General features: G+C 42.1%; 5 protein-coding genes and 1 long non-coding RNA gene across 7 annotated transcripts; 4 read left to right on the top strand and 2 right to left on the bottom strand.

Annotated features, from left to right (window-relative positions):
* The first annotated feature begins 1,723 nt into the window (after positions 1 to 1,723).
* LOC115668705 (uncharacterized) lies at positions 1,724 to 7,065 on the top strand. Its single transcript, XM_030590115.2, has 9 exons — positions 1,724 to 2,263; positions 2,703 to 2,804; positions 2,967 to 3,049; positions 3,469 to 3,923; positions 4,378 to 4,556; positions 5,010 to 5,095; positions 5,197 to 5,330; positions 5,810 to 6,115; positions 6,612 to 7,065. Exons 1-9 carry the CDS (start codon positions 1,907 to 1,909, stop codon positions 6,797 to 6,799), a joined length of 1,890 nt encoding a protein of 629 aa, XP_030445975.2. The 5' UTR covers positions 1,724 to 1,906; the 3' UTR covers positions 6,800 to 7,065.
* Positions 7,066 to 9,150: 2,085 nt separating this feature from the next.
* Positions 9,151 to 10,921, bottom strand: LOC115663948 (putative pentatricopeptide repeat-containing protein At1g53330). Its single transcript, XM_030585912.2, has one exon. It carries the CDS (start codon positions 10,585 to 10,587, stop codon positions 9,199 to 9,201), a length of 1,389 nt encoding a protein of 462 aa, XP_030441772.2. The 5' UTR covers positions 10,588 to 10,921; the 3' UTR covers positions 9,151 to 9,198.
* A 1,067-nt stretch (positions 10,922 to 11,988) lies between these two features.
* LOC115667962 (ras-related protein RABA1b) lies at positions 11,989 to 14,580 on the top strand. The gene is made up of 2 exons (XM_030589485.2): positions 11,989 to 12,284; positions 13,820 to 14,580. The coding sequence occupies exons 1-2, from the start codon at positions 12,064 to 12,066 to the stop codon at positions 14,250 to 14,252; spliced, it is 654 nt and encodes a 217-aa protein (XP_030445345.1). The 5' UTR covers positions 11,989 to 12,063; the 3' UTR covers positions 14,253 to 14,580.
* A 119-nt stretch (positions 14,581 to 14,699) lies between these two features.
* Positions 14,700 to 16,119, bottom strand: LOC115663939 (pathogen-related protein-like). Its single transcript, XM_056311668.1, has 5 exons — positions 15,802 to 16,119; positions 15,601 to 15,744; positions 15,380 to 15,492; positions 15,001 to 15,349; positions 14,700 to 14,897 (listed from the first exon to the last, which is right to left on the bottom strand). The coding sequence occupies exons 1-5, from the start codon at positions 16,117 to 16,119 to the stop codon at positions 14,805 to 14,807; spliced, it is 1,017 nt and encodes a 338-aa protein (XP_056167643.1). The 3' UTR covers positions 14,700 to 14,804.
* Positions 16,120 to 18,130: 2,011 nt separating this feature from the next.
* On the top strand, positions 18,131 to 20,219 carry LOC130138131 (uncharacterized). 2 transcript variants are annotated; one of them, XR_008816540.1, is made up of 3 exons: positions 18,131 to 18,269; positions 18,436 to 18,553; positions 20,210 to 20,219. It is a non-coding gene; the product is annotated as an uncharacterized LOC130138131 (long non-coding RNA). The 2 variants fall into 2 exon arrangements; XR_008816539.1 differs by lacking the exon at positions 20,210 to 20,219 and having other exon boundaries at positions 18,436 to 18,825.
* A 3,289-nt stretch (positions 20,220 to 23,508) lies between these two features.
* Positions 23,509 to 24,866, top strand: LOC115664612 (protein DOG1-like 1). Its single transcript, XM_030586528.2, has 2 exons — positions 23,509 to 23,815; positions 23,942 to 24,866. Exons 1-2 carry the CDS (start codon positions 23,509 to 23,511, stop codon positions 24,460 to 24,462), a joined length of 828 nt encoding a protein of 275 aa, XP_030442388.1. The 3' UTR covers positions 24,463 to 24,866.
* The last annotated feature ends 8 nt before the right edge of the window (positions 24,867 to 24,874 follow it).

Below are 24,874 nucleotides of genomic sequence, written 5' to 3'. Positions count from 1 at the left end.
ATTTTGAAATTTTTGATTTTTTTTGAAAAAATTCACCAAATTTCCTATTTCCCCAAAATCTGACTTTTTTTTATTTTCTGGAAATTTTTATGAATTTTTCTGTAATTTTTCAATTTTTATGGATTTTCTGAAATTTTTTTGAGATTTTTAGGAATTTTTTGGATTTTCTGAATTTCTTGATTTTTTTTTCTGATATTTCTAATTTTTTTTAGTTTTTTTTATTTTCCTGCCGGGAATGAACCGGATCGAATCGGTTCGGACCGGGGCCAAATTTAGAACAGATGTGTTTTGAAGAGAGAAGACATGTTCTTTTAGAAATGATTTTCATTTCTCATCTAGAAACAGAAAATCTACTGCTTTTTTGTTTTGATTTTTTGTCCAGAACCAGTTCTAGAACAAAAGGTTGTTCCAGAAATAGAAAAATGGAATTGCGTTACCAAACAGGTTTCTATTCCAAACTTGTTCCCGGAAATAGAAAATTAGTTCTGAACAAAAACAAAATGGTTATCATGCGCGTCCTTAGATGATAACCAGGCTATTAACAAGGGAAAACTTGACCAAATATTAGAAATAAAGGTTCCGTACTATTGCTTAAAATGATGAAGGACAATAGGAAGCACTAGAAAGATTGCTCAGATCAAAACAGACTTACATAATATCCCAATAAAAACTAGTAGTATAGTGGGTCAGGTCGGGCCGGGTTTTTCGTGCTACCCGACTAGAACAATAAGAGAAGCATGTTCTTTCAGACTCGAGTTCCACCCAAATCACATATGACCCAAACTCAAAACCCGGGTCGGGTTTCGAGTGTTAATAACCCTCTGGTTTTCTATTCCTTGTCCTTTGAGGTCGAAGGTGGGATTAAGATAAAATGTACCCTTTGATCGTCGATAAATACACATTGCTGGTTGGGACTTGCAATGTCTAAAAAAATAGGGAGACGATAGGATACCATTGACAATACCTTCTTTGATTTATCATTTTTTTTCCAAGTTCAAACTCAATAAGTGATAAAATCTTTATATGATGTCGCATTGTCTAAATCCAATAAGAAATATAAGCTGGCAGATGATAAATCGCTAAGCTTTAAATGTGGTGGTCATCGTGAGCATATGGTAATGACAAAGATAAAGTGCAGTGCCACGACATGGGCACTGAAACAAACACTCTCTCCGCTCTCGCTGCAACTATATATAATAGATTATAGATATATAAAGTCATTTTGAAAATTTTCACATTTTTTTCAGGAAAGTATTAGCTATCCCTTGAATATTTGTTAAACCTTATTTAATGCGCTTTACTAGACGATTTTATTAAATCGTAATTCTTCAATTTTCAACATGTCTGAAAAATCATTATTTTCTCCTTTAGTAAATTTAATTAGTGCACTATGGACATTTATTAACAGGACTTTTTAAAAAGAAAAATAATCTTCTTCCTATTACAATTTTTTTGGACGAAGACCAAAAAAAAGGTAATAAAATTCTTATTTCTTATACATTATACAAACAAATCAAAGTGTTTGCTTTAAATGATGGCATTTTTTATTTTCACACATTAGACTTTGTTCAATAGCAAACACGATAATATTACCAAAGGGTATTGCCTTTTTTTAATTTTTATCAAATTATAGAGTCTTGTTAACGACCGCTTCCTGACATCTGTTAATCGTATTCGCGGTAGTTTTTTTTACACAGGTGTTCAAACAAAATTCATATCTAAGTAATGTGAATCTTAGCATTCAAAAAAAATTATTTAGGAAATTTTGGTATAATTCAGAAATTAAATTTTGGCGGGCGCTTAAACCCCCGAAGGCGTTTAGGGTTCCCACGAACATATAAAATCAGATTGCGCCACAAAAAGATCCGTTGCAATTTGCGGAATTGCCAGCGGCGCTGTGTCAGCCATGTTTGAATTCGATGATGCGATGGAAGCGGAAGCCGATGGCGGCGCTGTTGTCGAGGAGGACAAGGAAAGCCGCAAGAGGAAGCTGCCGGCGAACGCGGAAGCCGACGGCCGCGGCGCCGGCTCAGCGGGCGACGGTAGGCTTCTCAAGAGGATCATGCTTTCCTTGACGAAGCCGTCGTACGTCCTCGGGCTCGGCGGGGGGAGCTTGCGGTCGGAGAACCGCCGCAGGTTGTATCGGCTCCTGCGCAGGCTCGCGAGGCGGCACAGCTGGGCCGAGGCGAGCGGGGTTCTGAGCGTGCTCTTGAAGGGGACGCGCAAGGATAGGTGTCCCGAGCACAATCGGCTCAAGTATTCGGTGAGACACGAATTCATTTCTCTAGACTGTTTAGGTTGTTGGATTTGTATTTTTCTTTTGCGGTGATTGTTAGGGCTGTGATTTAGTCACTGTTACGACCGGAATTGGGAAAAATTAATTCAGAGTAAAGAAGAGTGCTGCCATATGGGCGAGAAGAGAAAAAAGTGACCGTGTGCAAAGGTTAGAATCGCTGCTTCATGATTTCTTTCGGTTCAGGAATCGTAGAGAAGAAGGCACTCTTTGGCTGCATGTTAATTTGGAGATGGAATTTCTGAGTATCGATTTGCAATCAGCTTCTCAAAAGTACAAAATATGTTAATGTTTAGGCTAAACTTAGTGGTAGCCCCGGTTTTTTTACAGCAGTTCGACCTTGGTGTTTGGAGTTGCTTCTCTCCCAAAAAAATTGGGTACAGGCGGACTGTGATGCCATGTTTTTCAGGTGCTAATGGAGGTCCTTGAGCATATAGAAGCCAAGCATATCAAGCGCATTTACGATATTTGGATGGCAAGGATAGGATCAAAAAGGAATTGCCCATCACAGGTATCTATTGAAATTCTTGTGTCTGAAGACATTATTTTGACCTTCTTTACTTATTTTTATATGTATATAATTTGGAATGAAATGGTTATAAGTTCTTTGAGTGTTTCTATTTCTGCTGTAGTCAGCGGACTCTTATTAATATGTGGTCGTTTCCGTGGGCAGGATAGGCTTGCAGTTCATTTGGAGTTCATCCTCTTTTGTCTTACTCAAGGGAATATTGAGAAAGCACATCAGAATGCTCAATCGTATGATTTTTCCTCTCTCCTGAACTGATGTGTTACTCATCCTTGACGACTGGCTTCTCTTTAAATATGGAAATAATCCTTTCATTAAAACTCAAATGCATTCAGGAATAATCATCCCTTGATTTATGCGCTTTGTGCCTTAGTTAATATTTTCTGAATGATGATATGTTGTGACAAGACAAAGAAGGACAATTACATGCTTTTGGATTTGTGAGACTTGTTGGTATTGTGCATTGATAAGGACTTAGTTCGAAGGTGGTACCTCTTTAATGCACCTTTACTCAGCATAAGAAAAAGCTTTACTTAGCATAAAAAAAAGCTTTGCGAATCAAGGCGTAATGAACGCATATTGAAGGTTACATTAGATAAAAAAGATTGAAATCTTTATCTTTATTGACACTACCCATGTGTTTGCTCAGGCTCACGCAAGAACAAGAACTTGGGAGAGATTCTACTTCATATCTGATATTAGGTTTGACATTTTATCAAAGGTGGTATTTGAGTATCCCAAGAGACATGCAAATGATAGATTTGGAGCAAACTAATGCTTGTCAACAAACTGGGATGTTGGAGGAAAGATTTGACATTTCAGTTAGGAACTCAGAGGGATATCCTGCCGTTTATAGTTGCAAGCCCAGCACATCCTTACAATGCAATTCTGACACTTCTGTCATGAAGGATAAAAGGATATTGGTGGATACTAATCATGAAAGACCTACAAAAGTCCCTGTGGAGGTTGAGGCTAATTTGGAGCAGGAGCAATCACAACATAGTATCCAATCACACCGATTTTACATGAATTCTTCTGAAGATGAAGCCTCACGGTCTACTGATGTTGGAAATGTACATTGTGCTTCTTTTTTATCTGATCTAGGTGAGTGGTGTCATTTTTCGACAATAGTTTTGCTGTTTTGGTCAGCTTAAACACTTGATTTCATGCTAGGCATATAAGTTGCGGTGTAACAGAATGCTTCACTATTGTATATGGAGATTATGCATTCTATTATTTAGCAAAGAATAAGTGGTATGTGTAATAACTAGTTTTTGAAATTGGTGCCAAAATGAGATGGCTGATTCTATCGGGTGTTGAATATGTTCCATTTGCTTATATATCCACTCGCATTCTGTCATATCACTTTGTAAACAACTTTGTAGACCAATCTTACTAGACTTTGTTTACCACTCACATTTTGTCATATCACTTTGTAGCGTTTCTTTAATACAAATCATTGAAATCTTTGTTTTCTATTGCTTTCACTTGCTACAGTCTATTAAGAGTTTTTGGATTCTTCATTGATTCCTGAGTGTTTCTCATGGTCTTTAAATAGTTGGCCTGGATTCGTGGCTGTTGCCAATAAAACTGCCACAAAACATCAAGAATTCTGAGGACTTCATCCAGCAGTACCTGGAGATGCTTAATGGTGATTACAAGGACGCAGTAAAGTATTTGCGACTAGCTCTTGATTCATCACCCGCAAAATCAGATGCCCTTCTTCCTCTGATTCAGGTTTAGCAAAAGTTTGTTTGATGTAGACTCTAGAAATATCTTGAGAAATACTTTTGAAAGAATCTTTCTTACCCCTATAGTGGTCATCTTGATCCTATCTGTTGGTGCGTTGCCTTATGTCAATGCTCATATTATATTAGGGCTACAAAGTGCTTTTAACTTGTTGATCTAAAACAGAAGGAGTTCTTGAGTGTCTGCTTTCTTTGCACATTGCCTCTGCCTTGCGTGAACAAATTGATTACGGCATACCCTTTTTATCTGGAGCTAGAACTTTGTTGTGTATTATGAAATGGTTAAGACTAAGTGAGCTTAATCCTGCAGAAATGCAGAAGACAAATCACTTATTGGGGTTCTCTCCTAACTGGTTAATTAGTTTTTGCATGTATGCACCATATCATTTGCTTCTCCATCATATTGCAAGAATCTCATTTGATTTTTCCAATTTTTTGTTAGTTGCTACTGATTGGCGGACAAGTAAATGAGGCATTGAATGTGCTCGAAGAGGTCTGTCATCATGTAGATACTGCCCTTCCTTCAAGGTACTACTGTCCTATCACAAGTTTAGGTTTGGATACAAGCGAACAAAGTTGGAAGTAACATATACAAGTTTCTGTGGAAACTAACATTTGAATTTGATTAGAGTGCGAGCTGCTCTGTTGGAAAGTTTCGCTCGTGAAAATGTTGTTGAGCTCTCATCATGCTATGAAGAAATCTTAAAGAGGGATCCAACGTGCTGCCATTCAGTGGCAAGGCTTGTCACTATGCATCAAAGTGGTATGTCAATGAAGCCTCGCTGTTAATCCCCATCCCCCCAATTTTTCAACAAATTTAACCAAATGTAGGTAAAGAAAGAGGAAAAATTTCTCCATACTGCACATCTCTCTCATAAGGTGGGCAAAGGTTTTAGTGCACATGAAGGTCGGCAAATGGGCTAAGATCTTCTTGGCAACCAAATTGAAGTTTGGATGGTTATTAGTTTCTGACAATGGGAACTTAAATTTTATCTAAGGATTGTCTTGGGACTCGACATTTTTCTGTTTTGTATGCGGAACTATGTGCATCGTGAGAATTTCAGACAGATGTATTGTCCAGCTGCTTTTGTTTTTCTTCTTTCAGCAGCTATTATTGACATGGTTAGGGGTGGATTATTCCATTCATAGGAAGTTACTGTGATGGCATCCATACAAAGCAGATGGCACTTCTTGATAAGCTTTATAACTTTCCTTATGTTAATGTCCCATCATAACATGCAGGAGATTATCATCCTGGATCCATGCTGGAAATGATCTCTCTGCATCTGGATGCTACGTATGCTGAACACCAGATATGGAGGGAATTTGCAATGTGTTTCCTCAAGCTTGCTGGGCATGAAGACGATTGCATGTCAGTGCACTTGGATGGTAAAGAAGGTGGATTTAGGCAAAACTATTCTGTTCGTTTTAATAGGATCCCTGTCCATTTCCTGAGGAATGACTTGGGCAAGAATTGGAGGTTCCGGTGCAGGTGGTGGTCGACGCGTCATTTCAGTTATAGCATTCTTGAAACAGAGATTGCAGCTGGTAATTCATCTGATTTATGTCTGAGATGTCTGCATGGTTTGTCATGTCATGTTATGTATAGTACCTTAAGTTGGCTTTGTGGACTGTGCAAATCAATGTCGAATGTGCCATTTAATGGTGTATATTCTCAACCACTTACCAAAAGGAGATTCAAAACCAGGTTTTGTAGGCATGATGAACTTTTTACTCACTCCTGTCTTAAAAAATTAAAGTTACCGCAGTGCATGATTAGCCGCTTATCAATGGGATAGTATTCTGAAAATAGGATGTTCACATGATAGACTGGCCAAGATGATGAACTGCGCAGCTCCATGAGATAGAGTGACAATTAATTCAAACTCAACAAGTGTAATATTTGACTTCCTTTGAGTTTAATTATTTAGCCAGTGGTTGTTTTCGCTGGTCTTCAATTGATTTTAGTCTGTGTCAGGTTTTATCAGTTTTCCGTGGTGCATTCTAGATTAATTTCATTTTTACATTTGCCTTTTCCCTGCAGGTAATATTCAGCTCCTAACTTACAAGGCCGCATGTGCTGCCCATATGTATGGGCAAGAGTTTGAATACGTTGTAAAGGTTTACAATAGTTTAGAAGAGGGAACTAATGAGGACTTCTTGTTGTTCTTGCGAACGCACTTGCGAAATTCCGTCAGGCTCCTGTCAAGCTTTCAGCCGAAACAGGCATGACTTTCACCGTGTTGTTTTCTAACTGGTGAGTTTCATCAGCATTTTGTGTGCCCATGGCTGAGAAAGGTGAGGATGCACGGTCGGCAAATCTGATTTGCTCAAACGAAAAGGTTTATGTTCACATTCTGTATAGAATTGGTGGTTAGGGGTGGGAGTTGTCACTTGTTTGGGTAAAAGCATCTACAACGTGCATACCAGGAAACGTGTCACAGATTTTGCTCCTCCTGTGCTAACATTCTCCTTGTATGATTCTGAATTGTGTCTCAGTTGTTTTTTTATTTTTCAATTTTTAGGGAGGTTCCTTAGATATGACAGGCAAACTCTTTCATGCATTTTAGCCATGACCGGCAGTTGCAACTCCTGCATAAAAATTGAAAAAGAACGGTCCAAGGCTACTACTACCAAGGAATTGGGAGTTCACGATCTGCCGTGTCTAAAAAACACGCGGGCGTGAAAAGTGAATTCATGTCGTGCATACGCTATGCGAAGGATACAAATTATGGGCTCAAAATCTTGCGTCCCCGCAACATTTTCTACTTTTTACTAAGGACCATCAAGCTGATAATCTCAAGAATAACTACACCCCAAACAAACCGTCCCAGCCTAACTGGAGTGTTTTGAAGGATGTTTCTGTTGTTGATACCTGTTTGTAGCATATATCACGCTTGTCACGAGCAAATAAAGCTTGAGTTCACAAACGAGAGGAGTGCTTAGCCTTTTTAATTTCACTCTGAATGATATTAAGATGCTTCTGAGTGATATTTAATCTGATAAACCATACAAGCGAACACCTCACTTGGTAATTACATTGTTGGGTACTCATCATCAATTTGTGAAACGCCTGCATTATCTGCGAGTGCGGTGCCCTAATACTATGTTGAGAAAGGAGGGATTATGATGGAAGAGAGAGGGATTCTGAAAATTTACAATCTTATTTGGATAGAGGGAAAGCAATGGAGGGAAAGGACTAAAGGGGGATTGGTCGACTCAATTGCATGTTCGTTCTAAATCCCTCCATATCCAATTAACGCTGTGTTTGTTAGGGAAGATTAGCTTGGGGGAAATAAGAGATTTGAATAAATATAAGAGAAAGAGGATAAATGAACTGAAGAGATAGAATTATACTATTGTTTGGATGCAAACGAGGGAAAAGAAAGGGAAGAACTGCATTATCACATAAATATCTTTTTATGTACTTAAAAAAAAAGAGGCAATAAAAGCAAATATGAGAAAGAATTTCAAGTTTATTTGTTAATTATTGGAAAACCAGTCACTTTTTCCTTCTTCAACTGAGATAATCTCAATGTTTTGCTGCGTTGAGTCTTCTTCATAAGCCTTTGAATAACCAGTAAAGCACCTTCATCTGAACCAGCTGAGTGTCGTACTTCATCATCAGGTTAGGCCAGCAATAGATCTAGGTAGACTGCTCGCGCTTCTGCAACAGTGGCCTTCTGAGAGCTTCCGAGGTAGGATTCATCAGTCTAGTGCATCTCATTTGATGTCGCTTTCATATATGCTTTTGATCTGGTAAACGAAAGACTCGAATGCGAAACACTGGTGATCCGGTCTCCAGTAAACAACTCCTGGTTCTATTGCGCTTGCCACCCGCACCGACATCCTAGTCAGCAGATTTCATCTTGACGATCAACGACCCTACGAAGCTCCGGATGGACTTCACAGTATGGCAAAGTATAGTGACGAAATAGTGAGGACTCAGGCCAGAGAGGTGAAGACTATCCAGAACAGATAATGGGCCACTCTGATTTAACCTCTTCTCTGTCAATCTGTTCTTGTTGTTTAACTTGTCCAGCTTCTGTTTAAGAGATGCAAATTCAGAGTCCTTGAGTTTCTGCAGCAATTCCATTTTCTTGCCCTTGTTTTCGTATGTTTTCAAAAGAGACTTCTGCTCTTGGATTTCAGCCAGAAGCATTATGGTTTCCGGCGAATATCAAATTGTCTCTTCACATGAAATCGCTCCAACTCGGACAACTCCATCAACTCGAAACAATCATTTGGCCGGCGGACTGAATCCCATCAGCATAATAAAGAGGACTGACCAAACTGTAACTGGTTGGTGAATATCAAATTTTGCGTAGTAGAGGACTCTTTAATTGCTCTGTCTCATTTGAGAACCTACCGGTACTATCACATGTATGAAAAGCAACTTATTCAGAACCACAATCGCAGAGGCCCACAATTGATCAGGTTATCGCTAAGTGACCAGACCACAAAGCAAAATATCAGGGAGCAACTGATGGAAGGAAGGGCGGGCCATCAACCTTAAGCAGTTGTAATTAGAAGCATCTGGTGATGCAAGGTGAATACTGCTCCGCGGACTTTAATTGGATGAGTTAAGAGGTTTTGCATGAGATACAAGAATTAATTGCAAAATTTCCAGATTATGAAGTTATTAGACGATCTACAAGCTCGACACTGGAAAACTCATTGTTCTTGCAAGCAAGCGAAATCATCCTTGGCCAATAATCAGCCTTCACGGCCTTTCCTTTCCTAAGACTATTCAAAACCTTTAGCAACAATTCATGATTCCCTTCCTGGCATAAAAGATCCACCAATTTATAAATACTTGCATCATGAGGGGTGTATCCTTTAAATACCATTTCATCCAACAAAAATGCTGCTTCCTTAAGCTGCATCTTCTCGCACAGACCACTGAAGAGTATCCGATAGGACACGACATCCGGAGTGCACCCACGTCTCGGCATGTCCTCAAATAGATCAGTTGCTTCTTCAAGTTTTCCTTCCTTGCATAATTCGCCCATGATCACATTATAGCTCGTCACATCAGGTTTGCACCCATTCTCCGTCATCGCATCCAGAAGTCCGTAAGCTTCATCGAAGTCCTTCTTCTTACAGGACCCACTGATTAGCACGTTATAAGTCACGGTGTCCGGCTTACACCCATTTTCTCGCATCTCCTCCAAAAGTCCAGAAACTTCAGCCGTCCTCCCAACCTCGAAAAGAGCATGAATCAAGGTCGAATATATCGCAGCATCCAACTCGATTCTCTCTCTCAGCATCTCCTCTTTAAGCTCAAATGCCATGTTCACATCACCAACCTTGCAAGACCCCTTCATCAATGATGCATACAGACGCGCATCAGGCCGGATCCCATGAACTCTAACCATATCATCTTTCAACTTAAAAGCCTCCTCTAACATAGAATTCGAACACAACCCGTTGATCAACGTCAGGAAAGTCACCCCATCAGGCCGGATCCCCCTCAGGGGCATTTCGTCAAGCACCTCCCGCGCATCCTCCAACCTCCCACTCCCGCAGAGAGCTTTGATCAAGATATTACAGGTGCACGCATCTGGGCTCGCGTGATTCCTAAACTCGCCCAAAACCTCATCCATCCTGTCATATTCCCCGCACTTCAGGAGCGCGTGCAGCACGGAATTCAAAGACCTCACGCTCATGCGGCACCGGAAACTGGGGATCGAGCGGTAAGTCCGCAACGCGCGGTCGAAGAGCCTCGCGCGCGCATAGAAGGAGATGACCCGGCAGAAGATGGGCTCGGGGACGGAGAACCGGGTCTCTCGGCTGAGCCGGGCGAGGACCTGCTCCATTTCGTCGAACATCTTGGCGGCTCCGAGCTTGGTGACGATGAGGTCGTAGGAGAGGAGCGAGTAGCGAAAGGGCTTGGCGTCGGGGCTCGGGTCGACGGATTCGAAGAGCCGGAGAGCGAGGGAAGGGTCCTTTTCGCCGCGCAGCAGGGAAGCGAGCCTGAAGGGAGACACCCGCTTCGCGCTCCGACCGAGCATCGCCATGTGAACTTGGGAGCGCGAGCTCGCGTTCGCTCGCTCGTCGTGAAAAGCTTCAGAGCCGGAAATGGGTCGGCGCGGTGGCGACTGACCGGTGAGCGACCGCCGTGTCGGAGCGCAGGTCAATCATCAATGGTCGTTCCGCCGGAGAGGGAGAGGCGGCGGAGTTCGGCGGTCGAAAGGAGTCCCCGGACCGGCCGGTTCGTTGGTATTCGGTGCAACTTTAATGAAGCGTGTATTATAATCTAATGGAATTTTTATAGATGAATTGTAAATCTTACTCCCTGTATTAAATATTCTGGTTATTTTCTTAATCCGTGACCCTGAAGGTCTTGTTTCGAAAGTCGAGGTCGACATAAAATTTTTTTGTTTCGAGAATATTATTAAAATTTTAAGATTTGGTTTTATCTAGTCACAATAGTGCGTTTACTTGAGTTAAAAAAATATTTTAATTTTTCTTTTAACAATGATAGATCGGATTGATATTGTCTACTACGAGATGAACTTAATGTGAGTCGCGCTCATCTACACTTAAAAGCATGGCTCATGACCAGAGATATACTCGAACGATCAGACAAGATGAGCACATCATTTTCACTCAGATATTAACTCACTTTAACCTTTGCATTTATGCATTATTACAAGTCGTTCCTTCACTAAAAATCGAATTACACATGAGGCAGACAATATATTAATACCGATTAAAATTATGTTATCCAAATCGATCTTTTGGTTTATCAATTTAATTAAACGACGAAATTGCATTAGTAAGACTCGAAGAAGATAGAGGTAAAAAAGACTTGGGCGAACTCATCCCCGTTTGATCATAAAACAGGTTCACGAACTTACGACCTTCACCGTGTCAAAATCGTAGTTTAGGCTTTTTTGTTCTACTACAAATAACCTGAAACGACGAATGGGATCGGATGTAATGTTGGCCTTTTTATCTTTTCCCTATAAAAAAAAAAAAGAACTCGCTGTTTTGAATACGAAAAATTTGGGAGGGAGAAAGCGAGATTTTGAGAGCGAGTGTGGTGTGTTTTGTGTTTTTTTGGTAAATTAAAGTTGAACCAAACGAATTCACGATCATTCGCGGGGTCCCACACCCACCCTAATATGAAAAAGAAAGAATCTACGGAGTAGATTGAAGCAAAGCACAGAAGAGAAGGGGCGCACAAAAACTGAAACTATATAAAAGAAATCTCTCTCTCTATTCTCTCTCTCTCTCTATATCATGCGATATCTCTGAGACCATCATCATTTTCGTGGCGCTTTTTTAATTCAAAAAAAATAAAGGCCAAGCGCGCCCCCCCTTCCCCTTCACATTCCCCACTTACCCTCTTCACCCAAGAAAAAGTTCCTTCCTTTCTCGCCTTGCAGCAGATCTCGCACTCCCCCCCTTCTCTCCTTCCCTCTCTCTCTCCATAGGAAGGAAGGAAGCAAGGAAAGAAGGTTAAAGAGGGAACAGGGAGCGCAGCAGCAATGGCGGGTTACAGAGCGGAGGACGACTACGACTACCTGTACAAGGTGGTGCTGATCGGGGACTCCGGGGTGGGCAAGTCCAACCTCCTCTCCCGCTTCACCAAGAACGAGTTCAACCTCGAGTCCAAGTCCACCATCGGCGTCGAGTTCGCCACTCGCACCCTCAGCGTCGACGGCAAGGTCGTCAAGGCTCAGATTTGGGACACCGCCGGTCAAGAAAGGTTCCTCCCTCTTTTGAATTCTTGTGGCCTCTCTTTAGCTCTGCTCTGTCCCGGATTTGGGTTTTTCTGTGGATTTTTCTTGCGAGTTCCGTGCCGAGGTTAGATGATATTGTTGGACATGTGCGTATTCACGAACCCATTTTGAGGTCACTCTCTTGGGAGGGGGGGAGGATGTAGTTTCTTTAAGGCTCTCTTCTTCTTCTTCTTCTTCTTCTTCAGGGTTTCGCGAAACTTTTGATGATGACCATTGCCTTCATTTTCTTGCTTTATTTATTTGCATTTTCGCAAAATCACGTGGAAGCCTTTCAGGGTCCTTTGGGTTCCATTCTGCGGGTCTTGCTAGTTTACTTCTGCTCTGCGTATGCTTGAGGAGTGGCCACACGCATCGTTCTTGGTTCTGTGTGCGCCCTGTTTTATTATGAAGAACATGTTGGACAGTGTTACTGTGTATCTCATGTACTCTGAGCAATCGATAGCTGATTACTCTATGACCATGAAGTGGGGACGTATTCGTGAGAAATCATTCGGTTCGAAGGACAGACCCGCTAAAGCTAAATTCAGATAACTTATCCTAAAATGGTCGGTCAGGACTGCGGATCTTAAATTCGCTTCTATGCCTCTTTAATATTTTAGACAAAAGAATTCACTTTCTCCTGAACTTTTGCTGGCTGCTGATGATTATTTACTTTTCCTCAATAGTTCATTCATTATGCTGAGATGATTGGATAATGTGAACTCAAACTCATTTTTTCCTCTGCCCTGCTGAGGGGTTCATAGCTGCCTGGAAGTGATTGTTGCTCAACTCTTTGTGATTTAGTTCGAACATCTTATGCACACTAGATGACCCTGTAGGAAGCATGTTGAGAAACGCAGTTAATAATAGCATTTTTGGTACTATTGCTGGCTTATACGAGCATCTGGAGCTTTTTCAGAAAAAGCAAGCATTATCTACTGGTCATGCTTCCACCAGTAGAAATCAAAGTTTCGCCGAGGTTAATGTGTTAATGCACTTCGTGAACTGACTATGCTGTTGTTATCCGCTACTACTGTACCCTAAAGTTACCAAACTAAGTCACCTCAAGTGAGGTGATGATACAATATTGTGTTTTTTTGGATGTTGGCACGGTCCTTTGATGCGGGGAGGTTCTTGGAGTTGCATGGTACTCTATTTAAAGTTTATTTCTTAATGCGGCTGGCAAATTTTTTGCATTATCACAGAGACCAGAAGAATGTGTAGTTTTCCTCACTTCCTTCCTTAACTAGATCTCACCGCACGGATTTCGTCAACAATCTTTCTGATAATGGGTACCTTGAGCTAAAGAAGGGAAAAGATGACGATGCTTTCTTGTGTAAAAGTTGTTGCTCCATTGGCATGGATCGTTAGATTAGACAATTTCTAGTCATCACTTATACGACATTTAGCATCACACCATATAATCGGGCAAAAGGTTTGCTTTGTTGCAATTTTTTTAGTGCTCCCCTTTATATGGAAGTTCTGTAGATGTTTTTATATGTTAGGAAATTTGACATTGCAGGTACCGTGCCATCACTAGTGCTTACTATCGTGGAGCTATGGGTGCACTCCTTGTGTATGATGTCACTCGCCATGCAACGTTTGAAAATGTGGATAGATGGCTGAAAGAGTTAAGGAACCACACAGATCCAAGCATTGTGGTGATGCTTGTTGGGAACAAATCTGACCTTCGTCATCTTATAGCAGTGTCAACAGAAGATGGGAAAACCTATGCCGAGAGGGAATCGCTGTACTACATGGAAACCTCAGCATTAGAGGCAACAAATGTAGAAAATGCCTTTGCAGAAGTTCTAACCCAGATCTACCGTACCACTAGTAAGAAGACAGTGGAAGGAGATGATGGATCTGCTGCCGCATTCCCTTCTCAAGGAGAAAAGATAAATATCAAGGATGACGTCTCTGCCTTGAAGAAAGTTGGCTGTTGCTCAACTTAAGGTCGGAGATGATTGTTGCTTGCATAGATTGATACTTTGATTTCAGTTGTATAACATCTTTCATTCCCAAAAGCTGAAGAAAAGTTAGCTAGAAGAAACGAACGAGACGCTAAAGTTGCGCAGCAAAAGCTTAGTACATCATGCCTTTGGTGTGACTGTAGGGTAGCTGCATAAGTTAGTTATTTCTCTGTTCTGATTCACGCAAAGCCATTATTTGGGGAGTTTCATCTTTCTGAGAACTAACAAGATTTGTTGCTTTATGTACTCTTTCATAGTGTTATTACAGTAATGATGGCTGTGTGTGTGCATCTCCAGGTTTCTGAAGAAACTTTTTGATTTCTTTCACCATATAGACAAACACAGCTCACTGCAACGATCTGCAGGCAGGAATGAGCTTATTTTCTTGTTAAGGCTTTGTATCGAATATACAACACAAAGATAGGACTGCTGATGCTAAAGAAGGAGCTTTAGTTTCTTGTTGAGAAGGGACATCCATTTTTAGTAGCTTTTAATGTCGCAGCAGCTTCGTCTTCTCTTTCACGTGCATCAGAGTTAAGAGATTGGCTTGCCCTTCAGGAGCCCCCCAAAGAGTTCTGCTGGATCATAGTATTTTTCAACTTCTTCGGCCCTCATAGATTCATCAACCTGCGAACAATTTCATGTGTTACTGGAAATGAAATCAGGGTCTATGTATAGTTTTTCAGTGTTTTCATTTTCAGAACACTAAACAGATGAACAGTGGATGCACCTTCATAATTCCAACGCCATAGAACTCAACCATCTCTCCAGTGGCAGCGTGCTCTTTGAAAGGACCCTCAAAATAACCCCAGCGCCTGAACTTGTAGGTAATCACTGGAGGTCCAGAGTAAACACTAACCACTTCCCGTGCAAATCCCCTTGGCAATGCTAGTCTGAACGCGTCATGGGACGATTGGAAACTCTCTTGATCTGCTTTGTAATATCGAAATTCCTCTGGTAGTGAATTCTGCATAAGGGCATTGTAGCTACCTAGCCTGAGTGTCTCTTCTCCCGACAATCCCTCTCTGCCTGTTTTATTGCGAAAACCGAATAGTTGAAAAATGATATCAAATATGCTGCTGCAATAGAAGAGAGAAAAATAAAGTCACGGGTTTGACTTGATGGTCTTGAAGTCTTGCAGCCTAGTCTTGTGAGACAGCTCCATTTCCCATGACTTCACTGCATTTTGAACAGCTTCTTCTATTGATCCTTGTGGCCATTCCTGCAAATAATATTACGTACTGTTCACAATCACATATGAGAGAGAGAGAGAGAGAGAGAGAGAGAGAGAGAGAGAGAGAGAGGGGTCAGTGTTATTCTCAAACAAAACCTTGGTTCGTCCTTCCTCGAAGAGCTTGTTAACCGCATAAAAAATGGGGGGTCCCCCATGTCTCCACTGGGTATTTTCCGTCTCTTCGTTCAACATCGATCGATACTTATCGGCCGCAACTTTTACATCCTCCACTTTGCTTAGCTAAGCTCTCAGCCTCTTCACTAGCCATAATAGCTCTTGAAATCGATGTCGTAATACAGGCTCGACTTTGAGTAGAAGAAGACGGAGCGTGATTAATGCAATGCTTTCTCTGCAACGCCTATTTATAAGCACAATGCAGTGAGTAGCTAAGCATAGGAAGAAAAACCCAAGACGATGAGCAATGGCCGAGTCTGTCCAAACGCCGTTCATGCCAAAAGTTCTGCGAGTGATGATTTCAGAGGGGCTCGTCTTCTTTATGTCAGAAGTCGCCGCATAGCAAATGCGATGCATGCAAGGCAAGGCGAGGAGTGAGATAAGCGAGGCGGCATTCCCATGTCTTGCTCCGCTTTGAGTTGAGAACAGAGTCGACCCCATCAACACAAGCAAATGCCAGACTTCTCTACAAAGAATTTGTTTGAATAATATAAACTTGATTGTTGGATTTGAGCGCGTCGGTGTTACTCAAAGAAAACCTCGATTCATGGTAGGTGCCTGAAGAAGAATGAAAATGCAAGCATCTAATGAAGAAGAGGTACTGGAGCATGAAAACAGAAAGAAATCAATAGACGAGATTTATGGTGGGCTGCGTGAACTAGAGAACGAAGACCACTATGTGAAGACCTCATTAAATCCTAGCAGGCGCATCGAAAGGAAAAGATTATGGGCACGTAGAAAAATTTCTTCTCCATTATATGCTACGTCGTTTTGGAGCAAGTAGTCATAGGGTTCAACAATTTTTTGAATAGTAAAACTTTAGCCATAAATAAAAGCATTATAAGCTAGCCACAAAAACAGAGCGAGCTTCACAATTAGAAAGTTGTCGCACGAGCATTTGCATTTCAATAAGACCATCGAGTCTTTATTTGTGCTTTTCTTCCAAATTGCCAAAGTTACCATTATTCTTTTGGTTCCAACAGCATTTTCACATTATACCATGTGGTCTGGATATTGCAGCAAGTAGCGGTGAGTTCTCATGTAAAAAGTATGAAATGAGGCCTACGTCGAGCTATTAGAAAATAGAGCTATTCTTTTCACCATAATTAAATTGTAAAATATACCAATTAAGAAGATAATTTTCAATTTAGAAATCAGGCAATATGAATTGCTAATATATAAGGGTGCGCATGGCAACGATTCTGTGCCCGGAAACTAATTCTGCTCGGAAATGATTCTTTTTTATTCCGTGCCCGGAACAATTTCTAAGCATTTGAAGGCGTTTGGTAACTGCCCAAAATTTCTTTTCTTAGAATAGAAAAAGAACAGAAATGCGTTTGGTAACTACACAAAATTTCATTTTATTAATAATATTTTGAATTTTTAATATTTTTTTATTTTTTTTCCTTTTTTTTTTCTTTTCTTCCTTGGCCATGGCCGGTTGCTGGCGCCAGCAACTGGCCACAGGCTAGGGTTGGCGAGGGCGAGGTTGGCCTCGCATTGGTTAGGTGAGGCCTCGCCGTCGCGGCCGCAAGCCACCTCGCCGGCCACTGGCGAGGGCCGCGACGCCCTCGTCGGCCTTGGCCGGCGGGTGGCTAGCGGCATGCCGGGAAGAAGAAGAAGAACAAAAAACAAGAAGAAGAAAACCAAGAAGAATCGGAAATGGAAAAATTGTTCCAGAATCAAGAAGTTATTTTTTTTTGCTTCTTGATTCTGTTCCAAAACTGATTCTGGAAATAATTTTTTACAAAATTGTGCTCAGGCACAAAAAATTTAACAAACGGATTTCTGTTTCCAAACTGATTTCGGGAACAAAAAAATAGAAATTTTTACTATTTGGTAACTTGCCAAACGAGCCCTAAATAGCTCTCCTCACTACGTTGCTTTTATTTAACTTAACATTCAATAAAACAAAACTCAAAAAAGAAGAAGTTGAGGAAAAAACAAATTTTTTTAACAGCTATTTTACACTAATGCTTGCATTTAAATTAGTCAGCAATACACGGCATAATAATAAATGTAAGGGAAATAACACAAATGGTCCTTAAACTTTGGCTCAATATGTAATGTGATCTCTGAATTTTAGCCTAATGTGCGACGTGGTTCTGAATTTTTAATTTGTTCAATATAATCTCTCAACTTTTGGTACATGTTCAATTTATTTCTTGAACTATATGAAAATGTTCAATTTTGTCAATGATCTTGAATTAATGGAAATGCTATATTAAATATTTTTATATAGTTCAAGAACCACATTGAACATGTGCCAAAACTTCAGGAACCATATTGAATAAATTAAATATTCAGGAATCATATTAAATATTAAATTAAATTTCGGGAACTACGGTAAATAAATTGAAAGTTGAGGAACCATACTACATAATAAACAAAAATTTAAAGACCATTTATGTCATTTGCCTGAATGCAAATAAGCGAATCTGTTCTTTCAAGTATTGAAGGGCTCGCCGGCCAAGTCGCCATCTTCCAAAGCCTTTTGCTCTTCTAAGGGGAGACGGAGATGACCGGAGAAGAGGTGTCGGGTCCCCCCGGGCCGAAGGCCCTTCGTCTCCTGTACTTCGTCGGCGCCGGATGTGAGTCAACCCCCTACTCTCCCTTCCCATTACGACTGTTTCGAGTTCGATTTCTGTGGTTGTAGAGATGTATATGAATGTCGTCCACTGACGATTGCTGCTCAATCGAATCCTCTGTATTTGATTACTGGTTTGTTCCAGTCATTTGCGTTGCTGCGATCAACAGGTGGCGTGAGCTGGAGCGGAAGTCCCTTGAACAGCAGCAACACGGGTTGAAGGATGAATCGCCCCATGACCCGGCTGCCAAAGCTGTGCCCAAAGCCATCGATTGACTGGTTCTTCAGGTTCTTTTCTGGGATTAAAAGTGCTTGCTTTGTCTTCCTAATGTAATTTTGCTAATTTGGTTTGGCTGTAATTTTCGTTCTTTTTGGGTTCATGTCCTGGAGTTTGGACTTGGGTTTTTTTTTTAAAATTTGATTCAGCTGGAAGAACATGGTAGAATTGAGCTTGTCGAAGAGACTCTGATTTGCGGTGGCTGATGTGATAACTATATCATTACTTGAGAGTTGGGACCGAAATGTGAAAGCATACAATGATACCCCCTTACTTCCATTTAGTGTTTATTGTGTATCGACGCGAAGATAGCTTAATATGCTGCACCTATGGTACTTGTTTGGCAGTTGTTTCCACACATTAGAGGTCCTTGGACTCGGTGCTTGATTTGTTGATTGGTCTTCCTTTGGACTGGGAAACAACCAACAGGATCTGTGGCATTGGATATGCAAGTCTTTACCTTATAATCTCATTACTGATCATCAATTCGGTGACACCGCATGCTCAATGTCAATGATCTAGGTACTTTCATTCGCCAATTGACCCAGCCAGTTGATACTCAAGGGCAAGTTCCCGTAATTAGTATACCTCCATCTTCAACTTTGTCTAATCTTATCACCTAGCACTAGCTTCTGAAGCTAGTTCCTCTTGTTAATTGTGACATAACAATGCCCATTGTTTTCTTTGATGACAAGCAACTTCACTTTGGGTTTGGTATTTTTTGTCCCATTAGAATCAAATACTCCCACTTGACGCATAAAACGGTGCTTTAAAGAATTATGAGCATGTGACTTGTCAGGGTGCTTCAGAAATTGCGAACCAATTAACAGAGTCAACTCTTGAAAGAGTAATTCGTAGTTACATATGATACATAGAGCATAAGCTGATTCTGGAAATGCTGTTTATGAGGAAAAAATTGAAAGAGAAGCTGTGTTTATTACAAACAGCGATTGCTCTGGTTTTCCTACAAATTTATGTACTGTTTACACAGAAATGTTATGCCTCTCTTCTCTTTATATGCTCCGACTTCTTAAGTCCATGGAAAATGTCTCTCTTCTATCAGAAAATTAATACTGCTTGTTAATCCTTTATCAATCTTTGCTCCCATCTTCAAGGAGGCCGCTTTTGAGTGCGAAGGTTTTTCAGAAACCATAAAAGTTATTGATCTAATGATAGAGAAAAAAGTATTGTGATTGTTCAGAGTACGAGATGTGACTATTGCTTGCAGCGAGTCCATAGATCATCCCACTTTTTCAGTCTCGTGGCTGATTGACCTGAACCTTGGTCTTCTCATCATCTTGCAAGTTGGGATGACCAGCACTAATAGTTAGCAACTTCACATGCTGTTTTCTGTCAATGAATGAAAGCTGGAAGGTAGAGATTATCGTGTAGCTACTGAGAGCTTTTACCAATATCTAGTATAAGCTGAAGGCATGTGAACTAGTTTTGATCTTCTGCCAGTTTTGAAAGTTTTGTCACAATTGCCCTGTTTGCTCTTTGGCAATTCAGTATCTTGGTTGATGAACAATTTTTATGCGTTTTTTGAGGAAAGTCTGCATAAACATGCTTGAGAGGAGATAAATAGCCATGTATAAATCCAGCATGCTGATCATGCCCTGCAAATGATCCCTTAGTCTAGCCCTCTTGCCTTTCAGTGAATGTGCCAGGAATAGACCAACCACTGAAAGGGGGTGCACCGGCAACTCGAAGCCATGAGAACAGGAGCCAAACTCTAGAAGCCAGTGAACAATTTCCGGATGAATGGTTGTAATTATTTTTCCTTTCTATGATCACGAGCCTTCTTTTTGACTTCACATGAGAGGTAACAGTACCGCACTGATGATGGAGTATTGGTATGATGATTCTTGCTTGAAGTAGTGATAGATAAATTCAACATTTGATCTTTCGGCAATAACCCATATCTCTTCTGAACAAAATTGGTTTATCCGGTGACAGGGCCGGGTAAACGGCTACAAGTCCTTTTGCAAAAAAACATTATATTAGCTTCTCCACAGTCAGTTGATAAGATTCTGTCTAAGTATGCTTTATCCGCTGCGTTATGCAGCTCATCAAGGGACAGTGCTTTGGTCCAAAAATCAGTATCCCCTAGTGAAAGGAAACAGATCGACGAAACACACTCTATCAATTTCCCATCGCACTGAACGGAAAATATAGAAATTGTGATAACAAATTCTTCTTTGACATTTTCAACGGACATTATGATAGTATATCGAGCATTCTCGAACAAATTCCCCTTAACTTGTAATTGGGTTGGATAACAACTGAAGTATATGCCGTCTTCTTCTGAGTACACTAAGGCTTATATGCTGTGACTAACTTAGTGACTGTTTAAGTTAGGATTCTTGATTGGCGGGTTACAAGTTATAATCTATCACCAGCATTCGAAATTCAAGCAAATTGGAATGTGGATAATGTCAATACACGTAATCTCCCAATCAAAGATGGAGGAAAACATGACCCTCGGTAATTTTAAGAGAGAGATCCGAAAGAAATCATCATGGCGTTCTAAAATCACCAAAAATGACAGAACGAGTATTGAACAGCCCTTCTAGGGGAAAAGTGCCAAAAAAGTCCTAAACCTTTTGCATTAGTGCCAATTTAGTCTTAAACCTTTTTTTGATGTCAATTCAGTCCTAAACTTTTTGCATTGGTGCCAATTTAGTCCTAAACCTTTTTTTGGTGCCAATTCAGTCCTAAACCTTTTAAATTGGCGTCAATTCAGTCATAAACCTTTTAAATTGGCGCCAATTTAGTCCTTCCGGCCAATTTTGACCGGAATTTGCAGACGTGGACGCCTGCTGGCCGGCGCTGACGTGGACAACTTTAATATTATTTTTAATATTTTTTTGAATTTTTATTTTTTTTTCCTTTTTTTCCACTTTTTTTTTTTTTGGTCTCTCCCTCCTCCCCGGCGACCGGCCAGAGGCCGGCGAGCTCGACCTCGCCGGCCACTGGCGAGGGCGGCCTCGCCCGGCGAGGGCGAGCCTCGCCTTGGTCGGGTGAGGCTCGACCTCCCCAGATCCGGCGAGGTCGGGCCTCACCCGACCATGGCGAGGCTCGAGCTCTCGCCGGAGGCCCGGCGAGGGCTAGCCTCGCCTTGGTCGGGCGAGGCTCGAGCCCTCGCCGGATCTAGAGAAGTCGAGCCTCACCCAGCGACCTCGCCAAATCCGGCGAGGTCGGGCCTCGCCCGACCATGGCGAGGCTCACCCTCACCGCGGCCTCCAGCGAGGGCTCGAGCCTCGCCTTGGTCGGGCGAGGCTCGACCTCGCCGGATCCGGCGAGGGCTCGAGCCTCGCCTTGGTCGGGCGAGGCTCGACCTCGTCGGATCTGGCGAGGTCAAGCCTTGCTCGACCAAGGCGAGGCCCGCCCTCGCCGGGCGAGGCCGCTCTCGCCAGTGGCCGGCGAGGTCGAGCTCGCCGGCCTCTGGCCGGTCGCCGGACCGGCGACCGGCCAGAGGGAGGAGGGAGAGACAAAAAAAAAGTGGAAAAAAAAGAAAAAAAAAGGAAAAAAAATATTAAAGTTGTCCACGTCAGCGCCGGTGACTGGCCGGCAGACGTCCACGTCGGCAAAATCCGGTCAAAATTAATCGAAATGACTAAATTGGCACAAAAACAAAAGGTTTAGGACTGAATTGGCACCAATTTAAAAGGTTTAGGACTGAATTGGCACAAAAAAAGGTTTAGGACTAAATTGGCACCAATGCAAAGGGTTTAGCACTGAATTGACACCAAAAAAAGATTTAGGACTAAATTGACACTAATATAAAAGGTTTAGAATTTTTTTGGCACTTTTCCCGCCCTTCTAGCATATGAACAGCCTAACTTATTATCTGAAACGGTGGGCAAGACAAGAACGATGACCCAACCTCGTGATATGAAGCGCCGGATTCACAGGGAGGGCGCATGCGGCTCGGACTTTATGGCTGAGCAGACAACTGCACTGCAATTTAATGAAACGATAAACTTTGTGGGGCTTTTCTCGCGGTTCTATGTATCAAGACCGCTGTGACTTCACCGCCGCACTTTGTCAGCACTTACCATCACTGAATCTCATGCAAAATCTCTCTCAACATGCTCCGCAGGATTGTTTATTTACTATTCAGCGGTGGAACTCCAGCGAAACGGCGCAAATCTTTTGTATTTTAATAGGACTTTAGACTAGAAACAAACCCGCAATCATCGTATCGTGTAACCATCGCCCGTAGGTACGATTGAATCGAATTACGGAACCGGAATACAGGCAAAGTATTTCGTAGTAGTCACGAATTTTTCGCGAAAATTGGATCTTATGAGATTTCAAATGATCTGGCAACTATGGAAGAGGGGGTTGGTCGGAGCTTGAGGAGAAATGGAAAGCTCACTTACTAAATATTAAACCGGATCACTTGTCGTCGTAATTGAAATCCTTTAACTAAACCAAGCCGATCACCGTCTTTAAATAATATTTCACAATGATTTTCACAAAAAAAAAGAATTGATATCTCGATCACCGTCTTTAAATCATGTATTGTGATGGGTTCCGCTTAATAGACCTTATACAATTTTTTTTTCTTGAAAGGAGACGTGTGCAGTCTTCGATGAAAAGCTGCCAAGATAAAAGTACGAAATCATGTGAACTCCACGTGTGCATGTTCAAGGAAGAGACGTAATTTAAGATTGAACCCATCATATTTGGGTTGCTATTGCTGGTTTATTTGTTTTTGATTTAGAGATACCTCAGCTTATATCCCGAGTGCAAGCAAAGATGATTCAAGGGTCTAACTTCAGCTTCGCATGCTATTCAGAGATGTTATTGCTATAATGTTAATGTCGTTTTGCCAAATTCAGTCCTCGTTTTTGGCCTTTTCTCTACCTTTTGGAACTGCAGCCCAAGTGCATTGCATTGCACTTCAATAAATTCCCATTCCACACCCTCTCATCACTATTCCTCCTATACCTCTCTCTTAATGGAGTCTCAGTCCGCCGCCGCCCCCGCTGCCCCCGCCGCCGCCCCCTACATGCGAGACCGCTTTGGGTGCTGCTTCCACAACTGGATAGCACAGCAACACCGCGACCTCAACGAGCTGCTGGTGGCGGTCTCCACCGACTCCGGCGATGCCGAGAAGCTCAGGTCCCTCGCCGGGAAGAACATCCAGCACTTCCGGGACTACCTCGAGGTCCGGTCGCAGCTCGCCCAGCACGACGCGCCTTCCTTCTTCTGCCCCTCCTGGTGCACCTCCTTCGAGGACTCCTTCCTCTGGATCGGTGGTTGCAGTTGTGATTCCTCACTTCCTAAATGCAGATGTGCAATCGCGATTATCTGATTCGGTCCCGTCCGTTTTGGTCCCGTTTTTGCAACGAGGAATTGCTTGAGATGTCGACTGATTTTGATCGAGAAAGGTGATTTTAAGCGATCACTTTCTCGCAGGCCGACTCTGGCTATCAGGCTCGTGTACTCGATCTCTGGATCGGACCTAGAGGCCTGGCTCACCAGCGGAGGGAGACGAGGCGATGATAATAGCAACGGCAGCGGCGACAATCTCAGCGCGATATCGGCATCGCAGCTGAAATCAATCAACGAACTGCACATGAAGACGGCGAGGATGGAGGAGAAGCTGTCGAGCCGGATGGCGAGCATGCAGGAGGAGATCGCGGACGACCCACTGGCGCTGATAGCGAGGCGGAGAGGCCGGGTAGGGGAGGAGAGCGAGTCGGTGGAGAGGGTGATGAAGGGGCATGCCCTGTCGCTGGCGCGGGTGCTGACGGAGGCGGACGAGATGAGGCTGGCGACGCTGAGGGAGATGGTGGAGGAGATCCTGACGCCGTTGCAGGCGGTGGAGTTCCTGGTGAACATGAAGAAGCTTCACCTCTCGATCCACGAGTGGGGGAAACGGAGGGACTCTGTTCTCGGAAAGGTCTGAGTCGAACATCCATTCTCCCTTTTCATCTTCTTGTGTTCTCAAGCTGCATGCATGGCACGAGCATGTGCGATTGTACATGATGTATATACACACTACACAGTACGGATCGGCTAGGGCTCTCCTTTCTGTATTATATGCAGTTAAGAAAGTTCAAGTTTACATTGTCGAGTGCACCTGCACAAATTTGTTGGGCTAGTCCGTGTCAGAGAAGATGTTCAGGATCGATTGTTTAAGGAACTTAGTGCATGTGATAAATTGAATCTGGATCACCAAATTTGATGGGACTTGCATATGATATGATCTACATCGTCCTTTCATTGTCGACGGTCCAAATTCAATTTAGTACATATACATTGCTTATGTGATATTGTCGACATTATTTTTTGATATGTATATATAGACGATGTTAGTG

This window comes from Syzygium oleosum, unplaced genomic scaffold (genome assembly GCF_021117445.2).
Source record: "Syzygium oleosum isolate NSW1041296 unplaced genomic scaffold, Sole_v2.1 Sole_v2.05, whole genome shotgun sequence".
Taxonomy (NCBI): domain Eukaryota; kingdom Viridiplantae; phylum Streptophyta; class Magnoliopsida; order Myrtales; family Myrtaceae; genus Syzygium; species Syzygium oleosum.
Note: the sequence above shows the minus strand (reverse complement) of the source record. Positions and strands in the feature narration are given on the sequence as shown.